The 18,259-nt window shown below is 39.0% G+C and overlaps 1 protein-coding gene across 5 annotated transcripts; it reads right to left on the bottom strand.

Annotated features, from left to right (window-relative positions):
* Window positions 1–679: 679 nt before the first annotated feature.
* Window positions 680–17,275, bottom strand: ppfibp2a (PPFIA binding protein 2a). Of its 5 annotated transcripts, none has more exons than XM_029497755.1 (22): window positions 16,745–17,275; window positions 14,780–14,866; window positions 13,730–13,843; window positions 11,919–12,050; window positions 9,959–10,255; window positions 9,514–9,606; window positions 8,252–8,363; window positions 7,437–7,498; window positions 6,676–6,751; window positions 6,425–6,549; window positions 6,251–6,318; window positions 6,109–6,169; window positions 5,767–5,905; window positions 4,808–4,949; window positions 4,465–4,593; window positions 4,005–4,155; window positions 3,663–3,774; window positions 3,189–3,277; window positions 2,923–3,045; window positions 2,511–2,636; window positions 2,224–2,412; window positions 680–2,136 (listed from the first exon to the last, which is right to left on the bottom strand). In XM_029497755.1, exons 1-22 carry the CDS (start codon window positions 16,790–16,792, stop codon window positions 1,915–1,917), a joined length of 2,697 nt encoding a protein of 898 aa, XP_029353615.1. In that variant the 5' UTR covers window positions 16,793–17,275; the 3' UTR covers window positions 680–1,914. The 5 variants fall into 5 exon arrangements, with proteins under 5 accessions (XP_029353615.1, XP_029353616.1, XP_029353619.1 ...); XM_029497756.1 differs by having other exon boundaries at window positions 9,965–10,255; XM_029497759.1 differs by lacking the exon at window positions 9,959–10,255 and having other exon boundaries at window positions 16,745–17,271.
* Window positions 17,276–18,259: the final 984 nt, after the last annotated feature.

Here is an 18,259-nt window from a genome sequence, read left to right as displayed (position 1 = left end):
ATGTGAGCTGGGATTGGCTCCAGCATCCCCCATGACCCGGAAACCAATAAGCAGTAGAAGATGAATGAATGAATAATCACCCATGAGGCAATTACATCCCACAATATTATAAATGATTGACCTTGCTACCTCTACCTTGCTGAAACAACAACAAAAAAAAGCATCTGTTAAATTTGCTTTACTTCAAGAATGATATTGTGAGATATGATTTATATGATCAAAATCCTGATAATTTACAATAGCATTATCCAACAAGAATAGTTTTTTACAAAAATAAAGATAGAAAGAAAGCCTATCTTTTGGGCTCAATGGTTAAGAAAAGACATCAGAAAAATAGATGATTTATTTGAAAATGGCAATTTTCTTTCATATATTAGTCTTCAAGAAAATTTTAAATTAGAGGGTAGAGGCCATTTTTGGAAGTACTTACAAATTAGACAGTGTATTGAAAAGGTGGTTAATATTGGTCAGGACAGAAGTCCAATCGAATGCTTCTTACAATTACCCAAAATACATCATAAGGCTTCAAGATGGTGTGAGATGTGTCCTTGGACAAATAAAAATTGGTTTTAATAATCTCCAGATGAGATCTCAAGATGATGGGAGAAAGATCCGTCTTGTATGCTGGATGAAAAAAACATTGGATGGGATTCTTTCAAACACCAAAGAATACAGAAAAGAAGCCAGAGCCAAATTTATTCAGTATAAAATAATTCATAGATATTATTTTACACCATCAAGACTTAACAGAATGGGTCTAATTAATAAGGATCTATGTTGGAAGTGTGGGGCAGAGAGTGGCACATTTATCAATGCATTATGGGAATGTTCTAAGATCCTCCCCTTGTGGGAAAAAGTTATAGTTTATATGAGAAAATCATTAAATTAAATAAACAGAACTGTGGCACCACTGTTGGACAAGTACAATTTTAGAATATTAAAAACTGGCCTAATAACATATGCACAGACTATTCTGAGGTGTTGGAAGGAACCCCAAGATCCCACGCTAAGAGTGTGGAAGACACAGATGATGGGGACTATGGCATGCGAGAAGATGTTGGAGAGTTTAAACTGTGGAAATGATATGATAAAAGAAAATGGGATAGTTTTGGTAGACAAATGTGTTAATCTGCCTGCCTACTTACTTACCTGCCTGTATTATCTTTAATTAATTTATTTTCAGAATTTTTTTTTTTTTTACATTTTATTTAATAAAATAAATGTATTTATTTAGTCTTTTTACCATTATTACTATTTTTGACCTCCATTTTGTCTGTTGTGTTTGATGTTCAATTGTCTGTTACAATAATGAAAATGTAATAAAAAACTTTAAATTATAAAAAAAAAAGAATAGTTGTTTACCTGATGCTTGTTATATTACTATATATTCACAAGGATCTTATAAAACAAGGAAAGTTTTGCATAACGAAGTCCTAAAGTGGAGAGGAAACTTAATTTGAAGGTTAAGGAGTGTCTCATTATTGTGCCATGAGGAATCAAAATGCAAAAAAATGCACATCAGTACTCAGAGTCGCTGTTGTCAGTTATTATATTGCTGTTATTATATTGCTGAATTAATATACATATTTATAACAAGAAATTATCCAAAATTAAATCTAGACAAGTTCAGATACAAAATGGTCAGTAAAATTAGATGCTTTACAACACAAGTATAAGCTTTGGAATCCAACTGTATAAGGAATGCAAAGAGCAGCTTTCATAAAACACTCCACACAATGCGTGTGTAGGCAAAATCTGGTGAAAAATACAAAAAGATCCCTTGCTTAACATAGCATCTTTGCAGCCCATCCAGTAATTCACTGCACTGATGTGTCCTGGTTGCATTTCTGCATTTAAATTTCCATTTGTTCAGTAAAGTCACAGAGTGAGAGGGGAGCGTTGCATGTTAGTGAGTTATTGTTTGTGACCATTAGTTTCAGCTTTTATGCCAGGCTGCTCCTGCTTCTCGGCCTGTCGGACCAAGCTGGGACTGAGGCCCCTGAGCGCTGCAGAGGGCAGTCGGGAAATTCCATTCACTGTTAGCGCTCCAGTGTCTATTGGACAGATATAGTCCGCAGAGTCATCAGGTTTTCTCTTTCTTAGATGACTGAATTGAGTGAAACCTAGCTTCTTTGGCTGAAAACATGCAAAAGAAGTCCAACCCATTAATAAATAGCATATATTCTGTGCAGTAAACAATTAAATTCCAGATTTTGTTCTTACCTTCACTTTAGCAGTGGTGGTAAGGGGAATATGCCCTGTGGCATTGCCATATTCACGCTTCTCCTGAGTGGCCTGAGGCCCCACAAGGGAGGAGAAGGCTGTGGCAAGGTGGCGCCGGAGCAGCGTCTTCTGGGGAGGAATATTTAACAGCAAGGCCAAAGTTTCTGAACTGAAGCGTGGTTCCAGAATCTATGGAAAAGTATATGTACAATGATTAATTGTGTTTCTCAGGCATGTAATGCCACTGTCTCCTGATAGATATGTGCAAAAACTAACAGTTTACTTACAATCAGCCCACCATGAACACCACTCCCCCGCAGATTAGGAGCATACTCTGCCAGATCTACTGCTCTTAGCCATTCCATTACACGATGGTTAGACCACTGCACCACCTCTGAAGGAGTGGGCTGTTTCTGCAGAAAGTAAAAAACATTTGTTGGCATTATGACACTTAAATAACAGAAGGACTTGTCTGTACCATCTTGTGGACGGTTGATGGGATTACACCTAGTCGTCATGTCTTGAAAGTCTCTTGAAAATGCTGTTGTATTTGTAACTCTGCCATAATTTACTTTCTCTCAACTTTGAGTGTCAACATGTCAAACATATACACAAATTCTATCATGACATCAATCTCCTGTCCACTTTGAAATAATCTATTATTTCAGTTTCCACTTACTCCTTTCCCTCCTGTCTTACCTCTTCACCTGGCCTTCGTCGAAGACAGTGAGGGTTGAATTTGTTGGCATGAAGGACATGAATGGCACATTTAATACTGAGATGGTGAAGCTGGCTGGTGACCTTTAGAGTCAAGAGGTCGTTCTGTGTGACAAGCAGAAGATTTGTGAACTAACATATTCATAGCATTGCATTATGTTACAAATTAAAATGAAATATAAATGTATGTATTTGCAGGCTTCCTCTTCACTATAAAATACAATAATACATGCAAGATGTAGTCTTACCACTGTGAGATATTGTATCATTCGACCATCTACTCGGGCCTCATGGAACTGGTCTTTATACTGCGGCAAACCAATGTCATCCAACCACCCTAATTGGGAGAGTATCAGACATTTTTCACTTCTCTCACTAATCGTTTTCAGTGCTGAGAAAAAGCTCCATGAGCTGCCAGCTGTCAAAGCAGACAGTTCCCTGTAACAGTTCAGTTAAGATAGTTCCAGGATTTCATTGGTAAATATTTGAATATCACCCTCTGCGACCCTGACAAGTAGGCAGTAGAAAATGAGGGTGAGAGAAACATTTGAATATATTGTATATATATATACTATATTTGCATTTTTTGCAAATGTTGAAGATTAGATTTCTTTCTTTGGTTCAGATCCTGAGATGTCCAACTGCCTAGTTGCAGATCTAATTTCAATAATATGACAGATCAGAGCATCAGAACAAGATGTCCCATGGAGAAGCAGTCTTACGGGTGACCCAGATGTGGTCCAGCTCGGCTGATTTCTCTACAGTTTTAGTGGTGAATGCCCTCAGAGCGAGCTGCAGCTTCTTCCTGTGCAGTGGATTCTTCATACCCATCTCCTGCAGTTAAAAAGGACTGTTTTACATGATGAAACTGCTGGTTTTCCAACACAGTAAACTATTTAACTTGACAACCGTTTTAAATATATCCAAACAACTTAGATTTATCAGTAATTTAGATTTCTACCATGCAATATTAGTATTATGAGTATTATGAGTATTAAGTTTAAAGATATTTTAGTTGTTTAGTCTAAAGTGGCATCAGATCGCCTTTTTTTTTACCCTCCTACCTTCTCAAAATCCTGAGGTGTAGCAGACAGCAGCATTTGTCCATTTTCAACCCACTGTCTGGAAAGACTGACGTACTGGCCCAGTCCATAGTCCTCCAGCCAACCACATATCTGCTCCTTGGTCCACTGGCTGAATGGAATATTCATATCACTGATGGGGAAAAGAGATACATTAGACACTGGACTTGTAGATTTATTCGCAGTAATGTATTTTTGAATATGCACAATGAAGTTTATAAAGCATACCATTTATTTTATACAATTTTGCAACCTAAAAGAAGCCCTTTCTCATTTTAGCCATTTGGGAAATGATTGCTGTTTTGATGAGGTGAGAGAAGCAACCAAAATCTTTTAAAACAGCAAAGTATAAGCATGACATTACTGATACAACACTGGCAATAGAGTACTGATAAGTATTGTCCGACTGTACTGGGTCAAGTAGAGGCACACAGAACTTTACCTCGAAGGGTCGTACGCTTCAGGTGTCCTGGTTAGTCTGGGTCCAGCTGTAGCACGCAACCCTCCTCTTCTAAACTGACCGCCATCTGGATCTGCAGCCTGAAGCCCTCCAGACTGGGTCCTTCGAAGTCTATATGCACAAGAATAATAATCATAAACAATAATCAAAAGACACTTCTAATACTTTCAGTAAATGCACTACTTATCAACAGTTTTTAATAACAATGAATAATAACATTAAAAAATTAAGTAAAATAAAATATTGTGACAGACATTTTTTGTTAGCTTTGGTACAGATAACTGTAGACACAGTGTTGTGGTATTAATTATTTTATAATACTCACTTTCCCCAGAGTCTCTTGAAGCTCCTGTTATTTTTCATGTATTCCGGTGAGCCCACAGCTCGTTGGCCGGGCTGTGTATTTGCCCCAGAATGAACAGGAGAGTTATTGCTAGAAGTGCTGTCATCAACTTTCTCCAACTTTCCTTTCAGAGTTCACAAAATCACAATGCAGATTTGATTCAGTCATTTCAGTGTTTAGTGAAGGGGTTACTTAGATTTGGCAACATTTTATAGATGCATTTAATCATTTAAAAATAGGCATACTTATTGACTTGGTCATTATTAGCAGACAAAAGCCTTAATTTAATCTTGCCAAATAAACACTTCAATAATGATGTCTTTGTAAATATTTGGCCTGCTTAAAATTTTGGGTTTCGTTAGCTGTGAATTGTTGGAAACAAAATCTGGACTAAAAAGCAGCCAAAAACTAAACTGCATATTAGAAGCTAAGTAGTGCATGTGTGGTGGTCTGCATTTTAACAATACACTATTCAGGAGAGGGAGCACAGGTTACACACCATTGAGTTCCCCACATAAGTCATCGGTTAATGTCCCATGTAAATGAAGGGGATAAGGTTAAATTTAGCTGTGATTTTTTCTTGCCTGAAGTTAGGCTGTACTCTGGAGCTGAGTTTGGCAGAGAGAAATTAGGGTGGAGCAAGGTGGTGAAGCTGTGGAAGGGTGGGGCTGAGATGAATGTGGTCAATCAGAGACACAGGGAGGGTGTGTTTAGGTTTAAAGTCTGTCCCATGATCCATCAGCTCTGTCAGAAGATGCTAAAATTAGTTGGGATCAAAGACACGCTTTGCTTCAAGCATGAATCGTGCCTCTGCTCATGGGAATTACTGCCCTCACGACTTCTCCACAAAAATAGGAAGTCCAATCCTATATCAAGGTTTATTACTGTGTATGACCACTCATGTCATAAATTACAGCCTGAGTTAATATGTCTGTGTTTACTTTGGCTGGAGTCTCCATCTTCGCTCCCATCTGGAGACCTTTGGGCCTGGATTTCACTGCTGCTGCTTCCAGTCCCATTTTGTTCAGACAGAGAGGAATTCATGGGCAGAGTCTGACTCTTGGTGTCACCCACACCACACTGGACAAACCACACAGATGTAAATACAAGAGACAATCAAACTTAACAAACTAACTGAAATTGTACATAGTACTGAGGTCATACAAATTTACATTTGGAATTTTGTTACACATCCATAAAGCAAGACACTGTGCAATAACTTGTATGTACTGGAAGAGGAAAGTATCATGAGCATCTTAGATTTGTATGGTGGAAAAAAGTACCTTTTGCGAAGGACAATTTGTCAGGTCATTCATGCTACTTGATAGGGGCTGAGGCTCTGTTCTGAGAAAACAAAAACACAGTCATCTCAGTAAATTGCAACTAATGCGCACGAGAATCATACACTGATGGCTGCTTCAGTACCTGGAATCACTGTCCTTGTGAACTGATAAAAGTGATGTTTGGTGGGATGAAGAGCTGTTTGTGGACCCCTTTGATGGGTAAAAATTCATGTCAGAAGAACTAAAATGATAATCAAAATCTGGTTCATGCATGCATCAAACTCATATTAGGCCATTTAAAATGGTTCCAACTCACTTCAGACTTTATATCCTCAGATTTTGTACTGACAGAATCAACATTTTTTGTGAGACTTTGCTCCTCTTCCTCACTGCTGCTTGAAGGAGTCCTGCCATTCGGCAATAAATGAACAGCAGGTGGGGCTACAGTAACAAAGAGAAAGAAGAAAGAAGGAGAAAGAAGGAAGTGTAGTGACTTCCATCGAGCAAAAGCATTCTTAAGATAGTACAGATAAATGATGTGCAGCACAAAGGACTGAGGCTGCTTACCTTGCCTCATGTGAGTGACCTCTCTGAATTGCCTGCACTGATTCAGGAGTAGAGTGAGCTCTTCGATACGACGATCCTGGAATAAACAGAGTAAAGGACATCCAAGGCCAACAAAACCCAATTAAGATGTTTTCCAAAAGGTTAGGAAACACACATAGACTATCTGCTTCATTCTTTGAGTGGCTGATATGCTACAGAAACAGCACTCTTTTATCATGTGGCCTTTAAATCAATGGTGGGGGTAGGGAGGAGATTGTCATGGGCCTCGCTCGAAATATTTAGTTGTGGTAAGCAGCTGTGTGCAGTGTGTGTTTTTTGAGGTGGTGCCCATGCCTGGTTTGCAATGGTTCTCTTAATGGAGTTCACTCCAAAATTAGGCTTGGCAGATTGAGGCCTACTTCAGTGTGGCTTTGCCTGAAATGGTTTGCCTTGGGGTGTGCATACGTGTGTGTCTTCAGCAGTTTATGCCACATGTAAGGCGTGTCTGTAAGTCTTTAAAGTCCAAGATTCTCTGGAAGGGAGAATACAAAAGCCCCTCTGTACTATAAATGGTAGGAGGGTGGTGCCTCGAAGAAATGACATCTAAAAACAGTTACAGTTACAGTCAGTTAGTTCTGACCTTGCAAACAGCAGTGATGTGTGCACTTGTTCATATGTCTGTAAGACACTTTACAAGACACTTTGTAGTAAACAATACGCTCACAAACATTTGTGCTTACCACAAACAGGAAGAAGGGATACTTAGTTTCCTGCTTACTTGCCTTTTCATCATTGGCAGCAACGAGCAATTTCATTCCAGTCTTAAGCCTCTGCAGTTCCTGATCTATAAAGAGAAACCTCAAAGTGACTATTAATAGGCAGCTGCTCATGCCATTGAAATTAGCTTTTTTTTTTTAGGCATACTTATCTGTATATGGCTATTTATATGGAAATAAAGTGCAAAAATATATCCTAATGTGGAAAATTCATCCTGCCTAGAGTTGCATACAAACAATGTATTTTTAAAATCACCAAAGCCTTTTTGTCCATCCCTCACAGTTCAACCATGTTTGCATGTATTTTGGCCAACCATTCATAGTCACTTCTTTTGTAACAATTGGCAAACAGGCAGCATTGCCAGTGACTGAGTTTGAGTATACCAGGCAAGTACCCCACAGAAATAGTTGTCTTTGACAGATAAAATTAAGAACAAATAAGGGATTACGCTTCAGCCAAGGGGAAGAGACAGTGTGCATCAAGAAAAATTGGAAACCAGATTGTGTTTGTCAAATCTGCCCCTAAAATCAGTGGGGTACAGAAGTTAACCTAATAAAGACGTGCGGAAAAACTAAATATATGAATTATAAAGTCGAGGTTCTTAATAATTTTCATGAAATTCCCTTTGGGCTTGGACATTTGGTGTTTAGCTTTTTCTCCTCAGTGAAAGGGAGAGAGCCATAATAATGCAACAAAGTTTGCTCAGGGCCCTCAGCTGCTGTTACTAGTTAATTAATGCATATACTTTGTTACCAATGAGGCTGGGTAACTCTGACAGTTGCAGACTGGTCATGGCCTTGAAGCTGGGCACTGTGCTTACCTTTTTCTGAGTTCTCAGTGGACAATGACGGCCTGGCCAGCAGCTGAGTGTGTAAGCTCTCAATCTCTGCATTTTTACTGAGCAAAAGCTGCTGAAGACTGCTGATCTCTGTCTGTGAGTGACATACAAGAGGAATATTAACAGGCATAACATGCAGTTCTATGATCCTCCAACGTGTTAACATATAAACACATGGGCCGCTAAACGTACATTTAAAACACCCCACAAACACGACATGCAAATGGTTTGAAAGTGTACGATCCTCCACCATTGTCTTGATATAAAGCACTATTTTTCGATTTCTTTTTTTTAAACCAAGTATTATGCTACTTTATGGACTAAAGTTTATTTTGAAGTAGGTTAGACAGCATACGGGGAAAAAAACAGATGGCAATAAAATTAGGTTCAGGCTAATCTATTCACCAGCTTTCTGGCTCTGTAGAAGAAAAATATACTTCTTGCCATGTGTACCACATCATACCCCTAGTTTTCCCTATCAGAACGTTCCTCTCCTCTGGTTTGTTTATAAAGGTAGAGTAGGACACATAAACTCTCACATAAGCTTTAAATCTTCTGCCATTAAGGTTTGCTTCAAAGGAAATCTGGCCAGCTATCTGCAATCTAGCATTTGTTAATTTTTAAATTCAGGGTAAACATTAAAAGAATATGCCAACAGGGTATTTAAGGAACTGTTTAAAATTAAAAACAATGAATGTCAAAGGATAAAATGACTAAATTATGCCTATTCACATGCATTGCACAACAAAGAGAATTACTAAAGACATTGAGCTATGCATGTAGTTTTGATTGGCAGCACAGCAAAAAGGAATTTGTTAAAAGTCAATTAACAGATGTGTCTTGAAATAGCAGAAGAATAAAAGCACAAGGAAAGATGATATAAGCTTATCTTAAAAACAAAACAATTACTCTCTTGGAAGGGAAAGAGAAAGAAGTGCAGAGAAAAGTGGCATAATAATAATATCCTAAAAATAGAAAATAATATCCTAGAGAAATGGATACTTGAGAGAGTCTAGGAAGTTCATACCCTGGGATGATGCCAAAACATATGAGGACATTTAAAAAGGACTAAGCCATTATTAGCCTTATATCTAAAGTCCTTTAAAATAGAAGGTAAAATAACTCTTGACTGCATACATAGGTAGCCAGTCAAGAGTACGTAATAAAGGTATAGAAGCCTATAGACAAGAGTGTCCAAAAGAAAACGATCCACTTAAGTTGTTTTCTTTTTTTTTTTTTTTTACCTTTGTTGCTTTGAGTTTCTTCTCATACTGTAACTTCTGATTCTCAAGATGCTCCACTTTGTCCTTAAGAATCCTCAGCTCCTTAAGTAAGCCCTGAAATGGAACATGTTCTATTGAAAGCTTATTAAAAAAAAAATAATAATAACTCTCACACCAATAGCTGCAATCAGTAATGAAGTGATGTTAGTATGGCTGCACATAGTGGCACAGAATATCAACTCAAATGAAATGCACCTCCAGGTATTAGCTGTGTTGCAATATTGTTATTGTGACACTGCTAACACCTCTTTGTTATAACAAACTGACCAATGTTGACTAGGATATTTGGTGATTCCATGTTTCATACATCCGAAGGAAAGGATTGCACATGAACTCACAACAATGTCAGGCATCCCATGCTGCACACAACATTAAAAGTTATGCAGGCAAGGCAATCTGTGCCTACTCTTACTCCTCTGGAGTGGTACTGCTGCTCTGCATCTGAGCTACCCTCTTCCAGGCTGTGTGTCTTGTCATCGGGTTCATCTGGAGCCTCCTCTACTTTAGGTATCACCCCTGAGGTTCGGTCACAGGATGACCCGGGGCTTGAGCTCTTGCCCTCAGTGGATTCAGTGTGGGGTGTCACTGTAGAGTTGCAGTCACCCGGAAGATCCAGGGCTTTTTTCTCTTGGATCTTGCTATTTATCTCCTTCTGAAACCTACACATCTGCTCCTGTAGCTCACTAATGAAATTCACTACAGTCTGACAGATGTGGTGCAGGAGAAAAGATAGAAAGAAATGTTTAAAAAGAGAAGAGGAAACACTGTAGAATATGTGTGAGTTTTACATTATTACTATTAAATTTGGGTTTTGTCTCTACATTATGCCTGCATTTAAATGTATATATGATATACATGATATAATATTAGTATGTAAAATGTGAATATGTTTAGTGTTGAGCCTGAATACATAAAGATGGTAGTGAACTTGTATAATATAAATACACATAATCATCTAGTCTGGAAGCACATTCTGTTTTGCTTTTATTCATGAGCCAGGATGACCATTGCCTGAATATAGTTTATCAAATAGATAATTTTGCATAGAGGGGGGTGAATAGGTTTGCCACCCTTTATGGATGATCGTGTTCCTTCAGAAAAAGTGTAATCAGCAGCTAAGTTATGCTCAGACTGTGGACAGAGGAAGTCTCACTTTCAGTTTGGTACATAGGATATGACAGATGATATGAAGTGCCTCCATGGCTATATTTAACTATGAGCTCTACGGGCTCAACAACAAGGAGGCTTGTTTTATGTGCATGTGTGTGTGTGCAAGTATACATGCATACTTGTGGCCATGCTTGTGTAGTGAAAAAAACATGGGAACCAGTAAAATGTTGAATGTCAAAAAGCGTACTCTAAAGCTTACTACTAAATTCTACTCATAATGAAGGCTGCATTGAGATGTGCCGGAAGACCACCATCTGCTAAAACACACATAAGCATTTTCTTTTTGCTTACATAAAATGTATATTTTATATGGTATTCATTTTTTTCATTTGATGGGAATATGTCACCAAGTATCTCATCTGATAAATCTAATGTCAAATAATTTCAGAAATATTACCTAAGGGTTAGCAAGGTCATAATTATTTCAGAATGGTCAATTCAACCTTTACTTGTCTCCAAGAACTAAATTCTCTGGGTAGAGCCCACACACACTCATATTTGACTCACCTTCCATCATGCCAGCTCCGCTATGCCTGAACTGTCTTAACCTCTCGTCACAAAGACTCTTTGACCAGCAGTGTTTTGAAGGTAACTACATACATTACTGTATCCTGTCTAGTAATAATGCAGCTTTCCCTTTTGCCAGATCGTACGGTCACTGAATATCGAGGATGTCCGCTTAAGCTAATGCATTATTCAGTTTGAACTGACAAAAAATTTAAATGCCTCAGAGGTTTTTGTTTTTGTTTTTGTTTTTTTCCAGCAGACTTGAGCCAGGAAAAACAGAGCCAGGATTTTGGTGTATGTTCCCCTATAGCTATCCAGAAAGTATTTATGGTATTCTATAAAATCAGCAGCTGACTTCAAGGTTAGAGCCATCAGAATACAAAGCAGATTTGTGTGTACCCTCGTCATTCCTGGCAGAGTTAGGTTCAGATTTCCAAAGACTGAAGCAAAACAGAAATGCTTCGAGGCATTTTAGTCAAACTAATTTCTCCTTGTCTGTCGTTCTTGGTGATACAAGTTATATCAGTCTGTCACAATCATGTAAACAAATCTGCTCAACAAGAACATGAAGTCCAACTGACACATATTTAAATACATTCTAACAAACCAAACAGCCATGCTTGCATCATGTTTATGGAGACTTTATGGGCACAATGACTTGTCACATTCAGCTCTGTAAAAAGCCCTACCTCTGCTTTGTGCTGCCTTTCAGTCCCGTTGCCCTGTTTTCCCTCCATGTCTGCCAGCTTTAGTTTCAGGTAGGACACCTCCCCCATAAGACTAAGTTTCTGGTTCTCCAGTGACGTCCTATGCAGGAGCTCCTATGTCATCAGCAGTATAGATCAAGAGCATGAAGCAACACAAACAGACATAGAGGTCAACATAAACATACACAATCCTTTCAATGGTTCACAGCACTTAGTACTTACTGAACAAAGGCAACATTAAGCCTGAGGCACAGCAAGCCAGCAGTTCTGTAATAACAGTATGCTCAGGGCAAACCCACTGGTTTAAAATGCAGTTTGAGAGGCTAAATATATACAACTCATGACCACTATTTATAATGCCTATTTCACAGCTCAGTCAAAGTACACAGCAGAGGGACAGATAGAAAAAGTGAGAGAGAGACAGTGAGAGAGGATAACTAAAGAATAACCAAACATCAAAATAACTGTGACAGGTGCATTTTCCTCAGTGTGTCAGCCTTTGCTAATCAAAGCTGGTACTGAGGGAGACTATTGGCCTCCCATACAGGATACATAACTCTTCTGTGACTGTCAGCCTTGAAAGATAAGCCAGTCCATGAGGGGAGCTATATTACTAATTTGTCAGGCGGGTGCTAAAACGTTTAAAGTCCAGTAATGGCCATTTGAGGCAAGCAAACAGCATATATGGACGTATCAATTTAAAAGTCAGCCTTTGGAAAATATCTGGCCTTCTTCTGGTGCGCACACTGGAAAATATTAGAGCTTTGTTACCAAGAAGAGATTTACGGCTCAGGTCCAAAGCCTCATGATGACCGAGTCTCCAAGAATCCAGCCCTGCTTGCCCTTTGATACACTGCACACATTCAGTATTGCACATGGAAGAACAAACTGAGCATTCAAGTTCAGCACTTATCAATCTATCCTGAGGAGAGGTTTCACAGGAGCAGCATTATAAATCTGGGATACATTTATTCTGTGTATCAGTGTTATACCTGGTTCATCTTATTCCAGTGTCCACTTGGAGTGAAGCATAAGTGTATTCCCTTGGTAGTTGTGATGGTTTCAAGTTGTAGTTTCAGTAGATGAACGTTTTAAACACCCATTTTGTTCAGGATCCTTTATACAGCTCTGCAACGTGTCCGTTGTTGATCAAAAGCAAACAAATGAAACAACTCAACATACACTTCTAACTTCTGTTAAAGGAGAACCAACCCTGTTCCTTTTCCCTCCCAAATCTCCACCTTTTTCAGTTGTTCCTCCCTTTCTCATTTGTCCCTGTTGCCCTCGCTCTCTTTCTCTCCTTCTCTCTCTTTCTTTGAATCCGTGTTTGAGCATGCAGGGACTTAGTCATGGTGGTAACAGGTTGGGGGTGTGGTTAAACCTTCTGCAATCACCTGCCCAGACAGACCAGTCTGGCTCTGCATAATCCAGACACACAATTCCAAGACACCGTCCTGGAATGAGTCTGGGCATCCTAAACATTTTGGTTGTCAAGGTTAAGTGCAGCCAAATTCACAAGAATCTTAGGGAGGAATTTCTTCCAAGGAAGCAGAACTCATCCCGACTTACACAGTACAGCTTATGAGATATTATTGGATCTGCAAAAGACGGGTATAGAGATGAACAGTCTGGGGCCCTTGTCACATCTCATTAACTGGGGGAACAATATTGATATAAAAGCCTGCTGTAAGTCAGAGTTTCCTGACTTTGGTCCAGTAACATGTCAAGATTTGGTAGCTACTGAGAAAGTCTAATGCAACAGTCCAGTCAGTGACGTCAGTAAAGCTGTGTACCTGCTGCAGCATCTCCTCTGTGGAGTTGAGTTTGCGCTGATGCTCCACCAGAGAAGTCTCTAGATCACTGATCTTCACCCCCTGAGCTTCCACCTGGTCCGTCAGCACACTCACCTGTGCGTGTTTGTGTGTTGGAACAGAACGACAGGCCACATAAGAATCCCTTTTTTTCATCAAACCTGACAATAAAATTGTTAAAACATCATCATTTAGTCCCACAGTAAAAAATAGTTTAATAGTCATTTGTTCTTATATTAGTCACCTTTCCTGAAATTTCTCCCTGTGCCAGGTCAACAGTGCAAACATTTCCGTTAAGAAGAAATGAATGTTTCTTTGTCCTTTGTTAGATGCTTTAAACACTTCAGTGGCTCCAGTGATGTCAGCAGAATTCAGGTTAAATGTAAATCTGTTGAAAAACTATTAAGGCCATATAATAACAAATCCGGCAGGTCTGACCAGTTGACTGTAGCGGATTTTCTTTAGGAATGTTATGCATGAGGCCTTTAGAGAGAAAAAGGGAAGCTGCTCTTGCCCATACAGTATCTACATGCTACAGCACACTGTGGTGCTCATTTCAACCTGTCTGAGATAAATACTGCTGTGAGCAGCACACACCTGCATGAACACACAAACACACCAGAAAAAGCAAGACATTCTAATGTTGTAACAGCACCCAACTCACTTGATAACTTGTTTTGCCCAGACAGTGGAAACACAAAATTATGCAAGATTTATAACACAATGCTACCTTTGCTCTTTCACCTGCCTTTCCTTGTGTGTTTCCTGGAACACAATAATGTAATATGAGCACTGTTTGAATCAGGTCCCAGTGGCTCGATCGTGTCAAGTGTCCTTTTTGTATTAAGAGCGTTCATTCCATGGAACTGATTCACATTTATAAATGTATATTCAGTTATGCTGTGGGCTAAATGTTTTATGATGACAATAACCTTTGAAAATGTCATGACTCTTTTACAAAAAGAGACAAACAGAGATAATATTGATTTACCTCAATAATAAGTAGTTTAAGTAAATCCAGAGGAACCTCACCTGCAGAATTAAGGACTCTTTGTGTCCCTCCAGACGTGATAATCGCTGCTGGTAGGAATCACTGCTGCCGTTTGATTGGAGGTTGACCTTCAGAATAAATTTCAGCTGTTAAATTCATCATACATCCTGTGAAGCAGTTGCCCAGTGGGTTGAATTTAGTTTCCTCCAGTGTGATTAAAGCCTCACTCCCAGAGAGTACACACACATACATGTACTTACCTTTCAGGCTCAAACTTCATTTTCTGTTCATCTCTATGAGGCCTATAGATCTTAATCCTTCATTATAGGTTGTGTACATTATACACTATCTAATTAGTTGAAAGAAATTCAAAATTTAGTTTGAACTCAGGGCTGCTTGTGCAGTCAGGGATTTTTCAGAGCCATCGGTGTGCAAGGGAAGCAAAGTGTGACCAAATGAGCTCAAATTCCTTCAAACTCCAGGCTTTCAACCACAATCATGGAAACATTATGTAGCCCAGCGTCCGTCATCCTACCCCAGCCAGCTCATGTGGTTGGCAATAACTTTGAAATACCATTAAGTCTTGCTGCATCCACTTGAAAAACACGTAAGTCATATGTTTTAACATTATCATATGTTAGTGTACTATCATTGTATAATTTGAGGGTATTACAGATTTTTTTTATGATTAGCAGCATTTGTCTCCCACATGAGTCACTGCTCCAATCTGCCTGATATTTTTCTTAGTTCAAGTCTTAACTTAGATGAACAACTCTCTCAGTTCTTGTTGTGTGCTTAATTATTTCAGGCAAGGTCACACCAAAACAGTGATCAACGTTGTTTTCTTTCCAAAGTGTTGGCGAGGGAATTTGCCTATGTAACATGGATTCATGACATCAGGTTTTGGTCTGATGAGCAGCACTGAAACTGATCGTCAAGAGTGAATAAAAACAAAATGTACATACAATGATATATATTGCAATTAAATAAAAAATAAAATTAATGGAAGGAAACATATTTTGTACAAGTTTGAAATACTTGTATGCCCTTTCAGAGAAGTGCTTGTCCAATTTAACATTTAACTTTTTGTTACTGTAGTTTGTAGCATTTTCAATCTGAAGAGAACTGTCAGAATAAAGGAGCAGAATGAAAGAAAACTGCTTTTTATTTATTTATGGATTTTTCCAATTTTATATGTGATTCTTGGCAATGACTTTTGCATTTATGTTTTGTAAACAAGTATTTTTGTTACAGTTTAGTTTTTACTGTTTGAAGATTTAAACAAAGATGTCGTTTCTTTCCATGCAACATTAACCTTAACATTAAGCAACATTCTTTCCAAGCAACAACAATTTGTCTCTATATCTGGAAAAGAGAAAATTTCTAAATGGATTAACTAACATTTCATATATACAATTGTTGACATACATGTGCATACAAAAGCTTCCTCTACATCATACTACATTGGAGGGAGTCAGACTAATGACTCCTAATGGAAGCAAGGTGGCATGTGCTAGCCAAAGATTTTCTATTGGGTCAAGTGGCAGAAAATGATCTCAGCTGGCATATGTATCCATTTATCATTTTCCCCAACCACACTCACCATATGACCAGTCCAGCAGATTTATTGTGCCTTCAACAATTCACTCGTGTCACCAAAAGACAATCGTGTAATCTGAAGCACTGGCTTTGATTTAATAATAATTCTCAACATCTTTCCTAAAGCAAGAAGTGCAGCATTAGTTAATTAGTTACTTATTTTCTCCCATTAGCTTGTAACAGTCCTCATGGGGTTTGTATACCAGAGTGCATGTGTTGCATTTTCTGCAGAACACCTCCTCAACTCACAGACAACACACAACTCCCAAATTATCGGCATAGAAACTGTAATTACGCTGTTTAAGCAACTACACTGCTGGAGCAGAATCAACAAACAAGATCTTTTTTGCAATTAGGCCACAGTATGAAAGTATGGACAACAAATATGCAAGTGGAGAGGGTCTTACCTTTCTGAGCCAGGCAAAATGTTTGTAGAAATCAATATCATTGTCCATTTTGTAGGCCCATTGTGCTGACTGTCTGTCTCTTAATAATAATACAATTAGAGTTTAGCACCAAGGAGGACGAACAGAGATTAAAGTCCTCAAGACAAAACAGTGGCTCTGGGCTGTTCTGTACTCCCTGTCTCCTTGAATCCAGCTCTTTAAAAATTCACCAGTGCCGTTGTACAGCATACTAGGAGGACTTTGGTCCGTGTGGTTTGGAGTCTGGGCCGCCTGGGAATTTTAGAGCTGAGAGGAATAACTCAAGCTATGCAAGTTGGCCATACTCCCTTCCTTTCTTCTCCACATTTTTTCTGCCCCTTCCTAACTCCCCCTTTTTCTTTCTTTCTCCTGTTTTCTCTCTCGAGCACGCTCAACAGGCTTCAGCATTTACCATATCTCTGCATTATTTTTCTGCACCTCACAAGTGTTCATGCTTTCTGTCCTCCCTTACTTTCTGCTGTACCTTTGTCTGTCTCTAACCCCTTCTCTAACTCTGTCTGAAAGACCCTCAGCCAAACTGATGTTGCAGGGCTTCTGAAAGGGACACAGGGGGAGAGGAAACTTTCTGCAGCACATGCTTGTCAGATGTGGTGCGGAGCAAGAAGTCAGTAAATATGACGTAAAATAGGAGGAGGAGGCAGTGGAGGACACTGAGGGGGAAATGTACAAATTGATCATTTAATCTATAAGCAGGAGCAGAATATGAGACATTAAATGCTGATGATGGGTCAACTGCACAAAAACTGTTGTCGAAAAAATGAGGGCAATAATAATGCAGGGGTATAAGATTGAAGAAAATCAAAAAGAGGAGGACAGTAAAAAGTGGTTGCAACTGCTTGTACTTGAAACAGAAGCTCTGGATCTCATTACCAGTGCACAGATCAGCTTCCAGCTCTTTACTCCTTAGCAGACAGGAAAAAGCTCTCCAGATGTTGATTACCAGGATCAAAGACCACCAGAGCACGCAACTAGTAAACCCTTTGGACTATGGACAATGTACATGTTGACTGTGGTGGACTACAGAGGTAAACAACAAAACTCTTTTCTTTGATAATGGATTATATTCAAATAATATTTTTATTCCATTCCTTCCTGTCTTTAGCTGAATACCTTCCGAAGTGAGTGAGGCACTTCTCACCTTGTCTCTCTCAAGCCATTTTAGGATAATATTCACTGTATCAGTGGAGACTTGGCCTCTGATAGACTCCTGCTCTTCCTCACTCCTCTTGTCCTCCAGTGCTGCCCTCAGGGCCTCAGTCAGCTGAAGGATCTTGAGGGCAGGATCCACAGATGGGGGAAGGGTCTGCTATTAGGTACACTCCGGAGAATGGTGATCCTGGCCCTTTAATTGCATAGGAGCACTGTACAGCCCTTCACAAAGTTTACCTAGAGCACAAATCCATTGTAACTCAAATACACTACAAACTACAACAAACAGAAACCGAATGTGCGAAAGAATTGTGAATATCAGTGATT

This window comes from Echeneis naucrates, chromosome 3 (assembly GCF_900963305.1).
Source record: "Echeneis naucrates chromosome 3, fEcheNa1.1, whole genome shotgun sequence".
NCBI lineage: Eukaryota > Metazoa > Chordata > Actinopteri > Carangiformes > Echeneidae > Echeneis > Echeneis naucrates.
Note: the sequence above shows the minus strand (reverse complement) of the source record. Positions and strands in the feature narration are given on the sequence as shown.

What these genes read in the sequence shown, in the direction of transcription:
- ppfibp2a (XM_029497755.1), bottom strand. Translation starts at nt 16,792, where the DNA reads ATGGACAATGATATTGATTTCTACAAACATTTTGCCTGGCTCAGAAAG. An exon ending in AAAGGCAGCACAAAGCAGAG is followed by an intron (nt 10,256 to 11,918) that starts GTAGGGCTTTTT and finishes CACATCTGTCAG; the next exon opens with ACTGTAGTGAATTTCATTAG. An exon ending in GACGAAGGCCAGGTGAAGAG is followed by an intron (nt 2,637 to 2,922) that starts GTAAGACAGGAG and finishes TACTTTCTGCAG; the next exon opens with AAACAGCCCACTCCTTCAGA.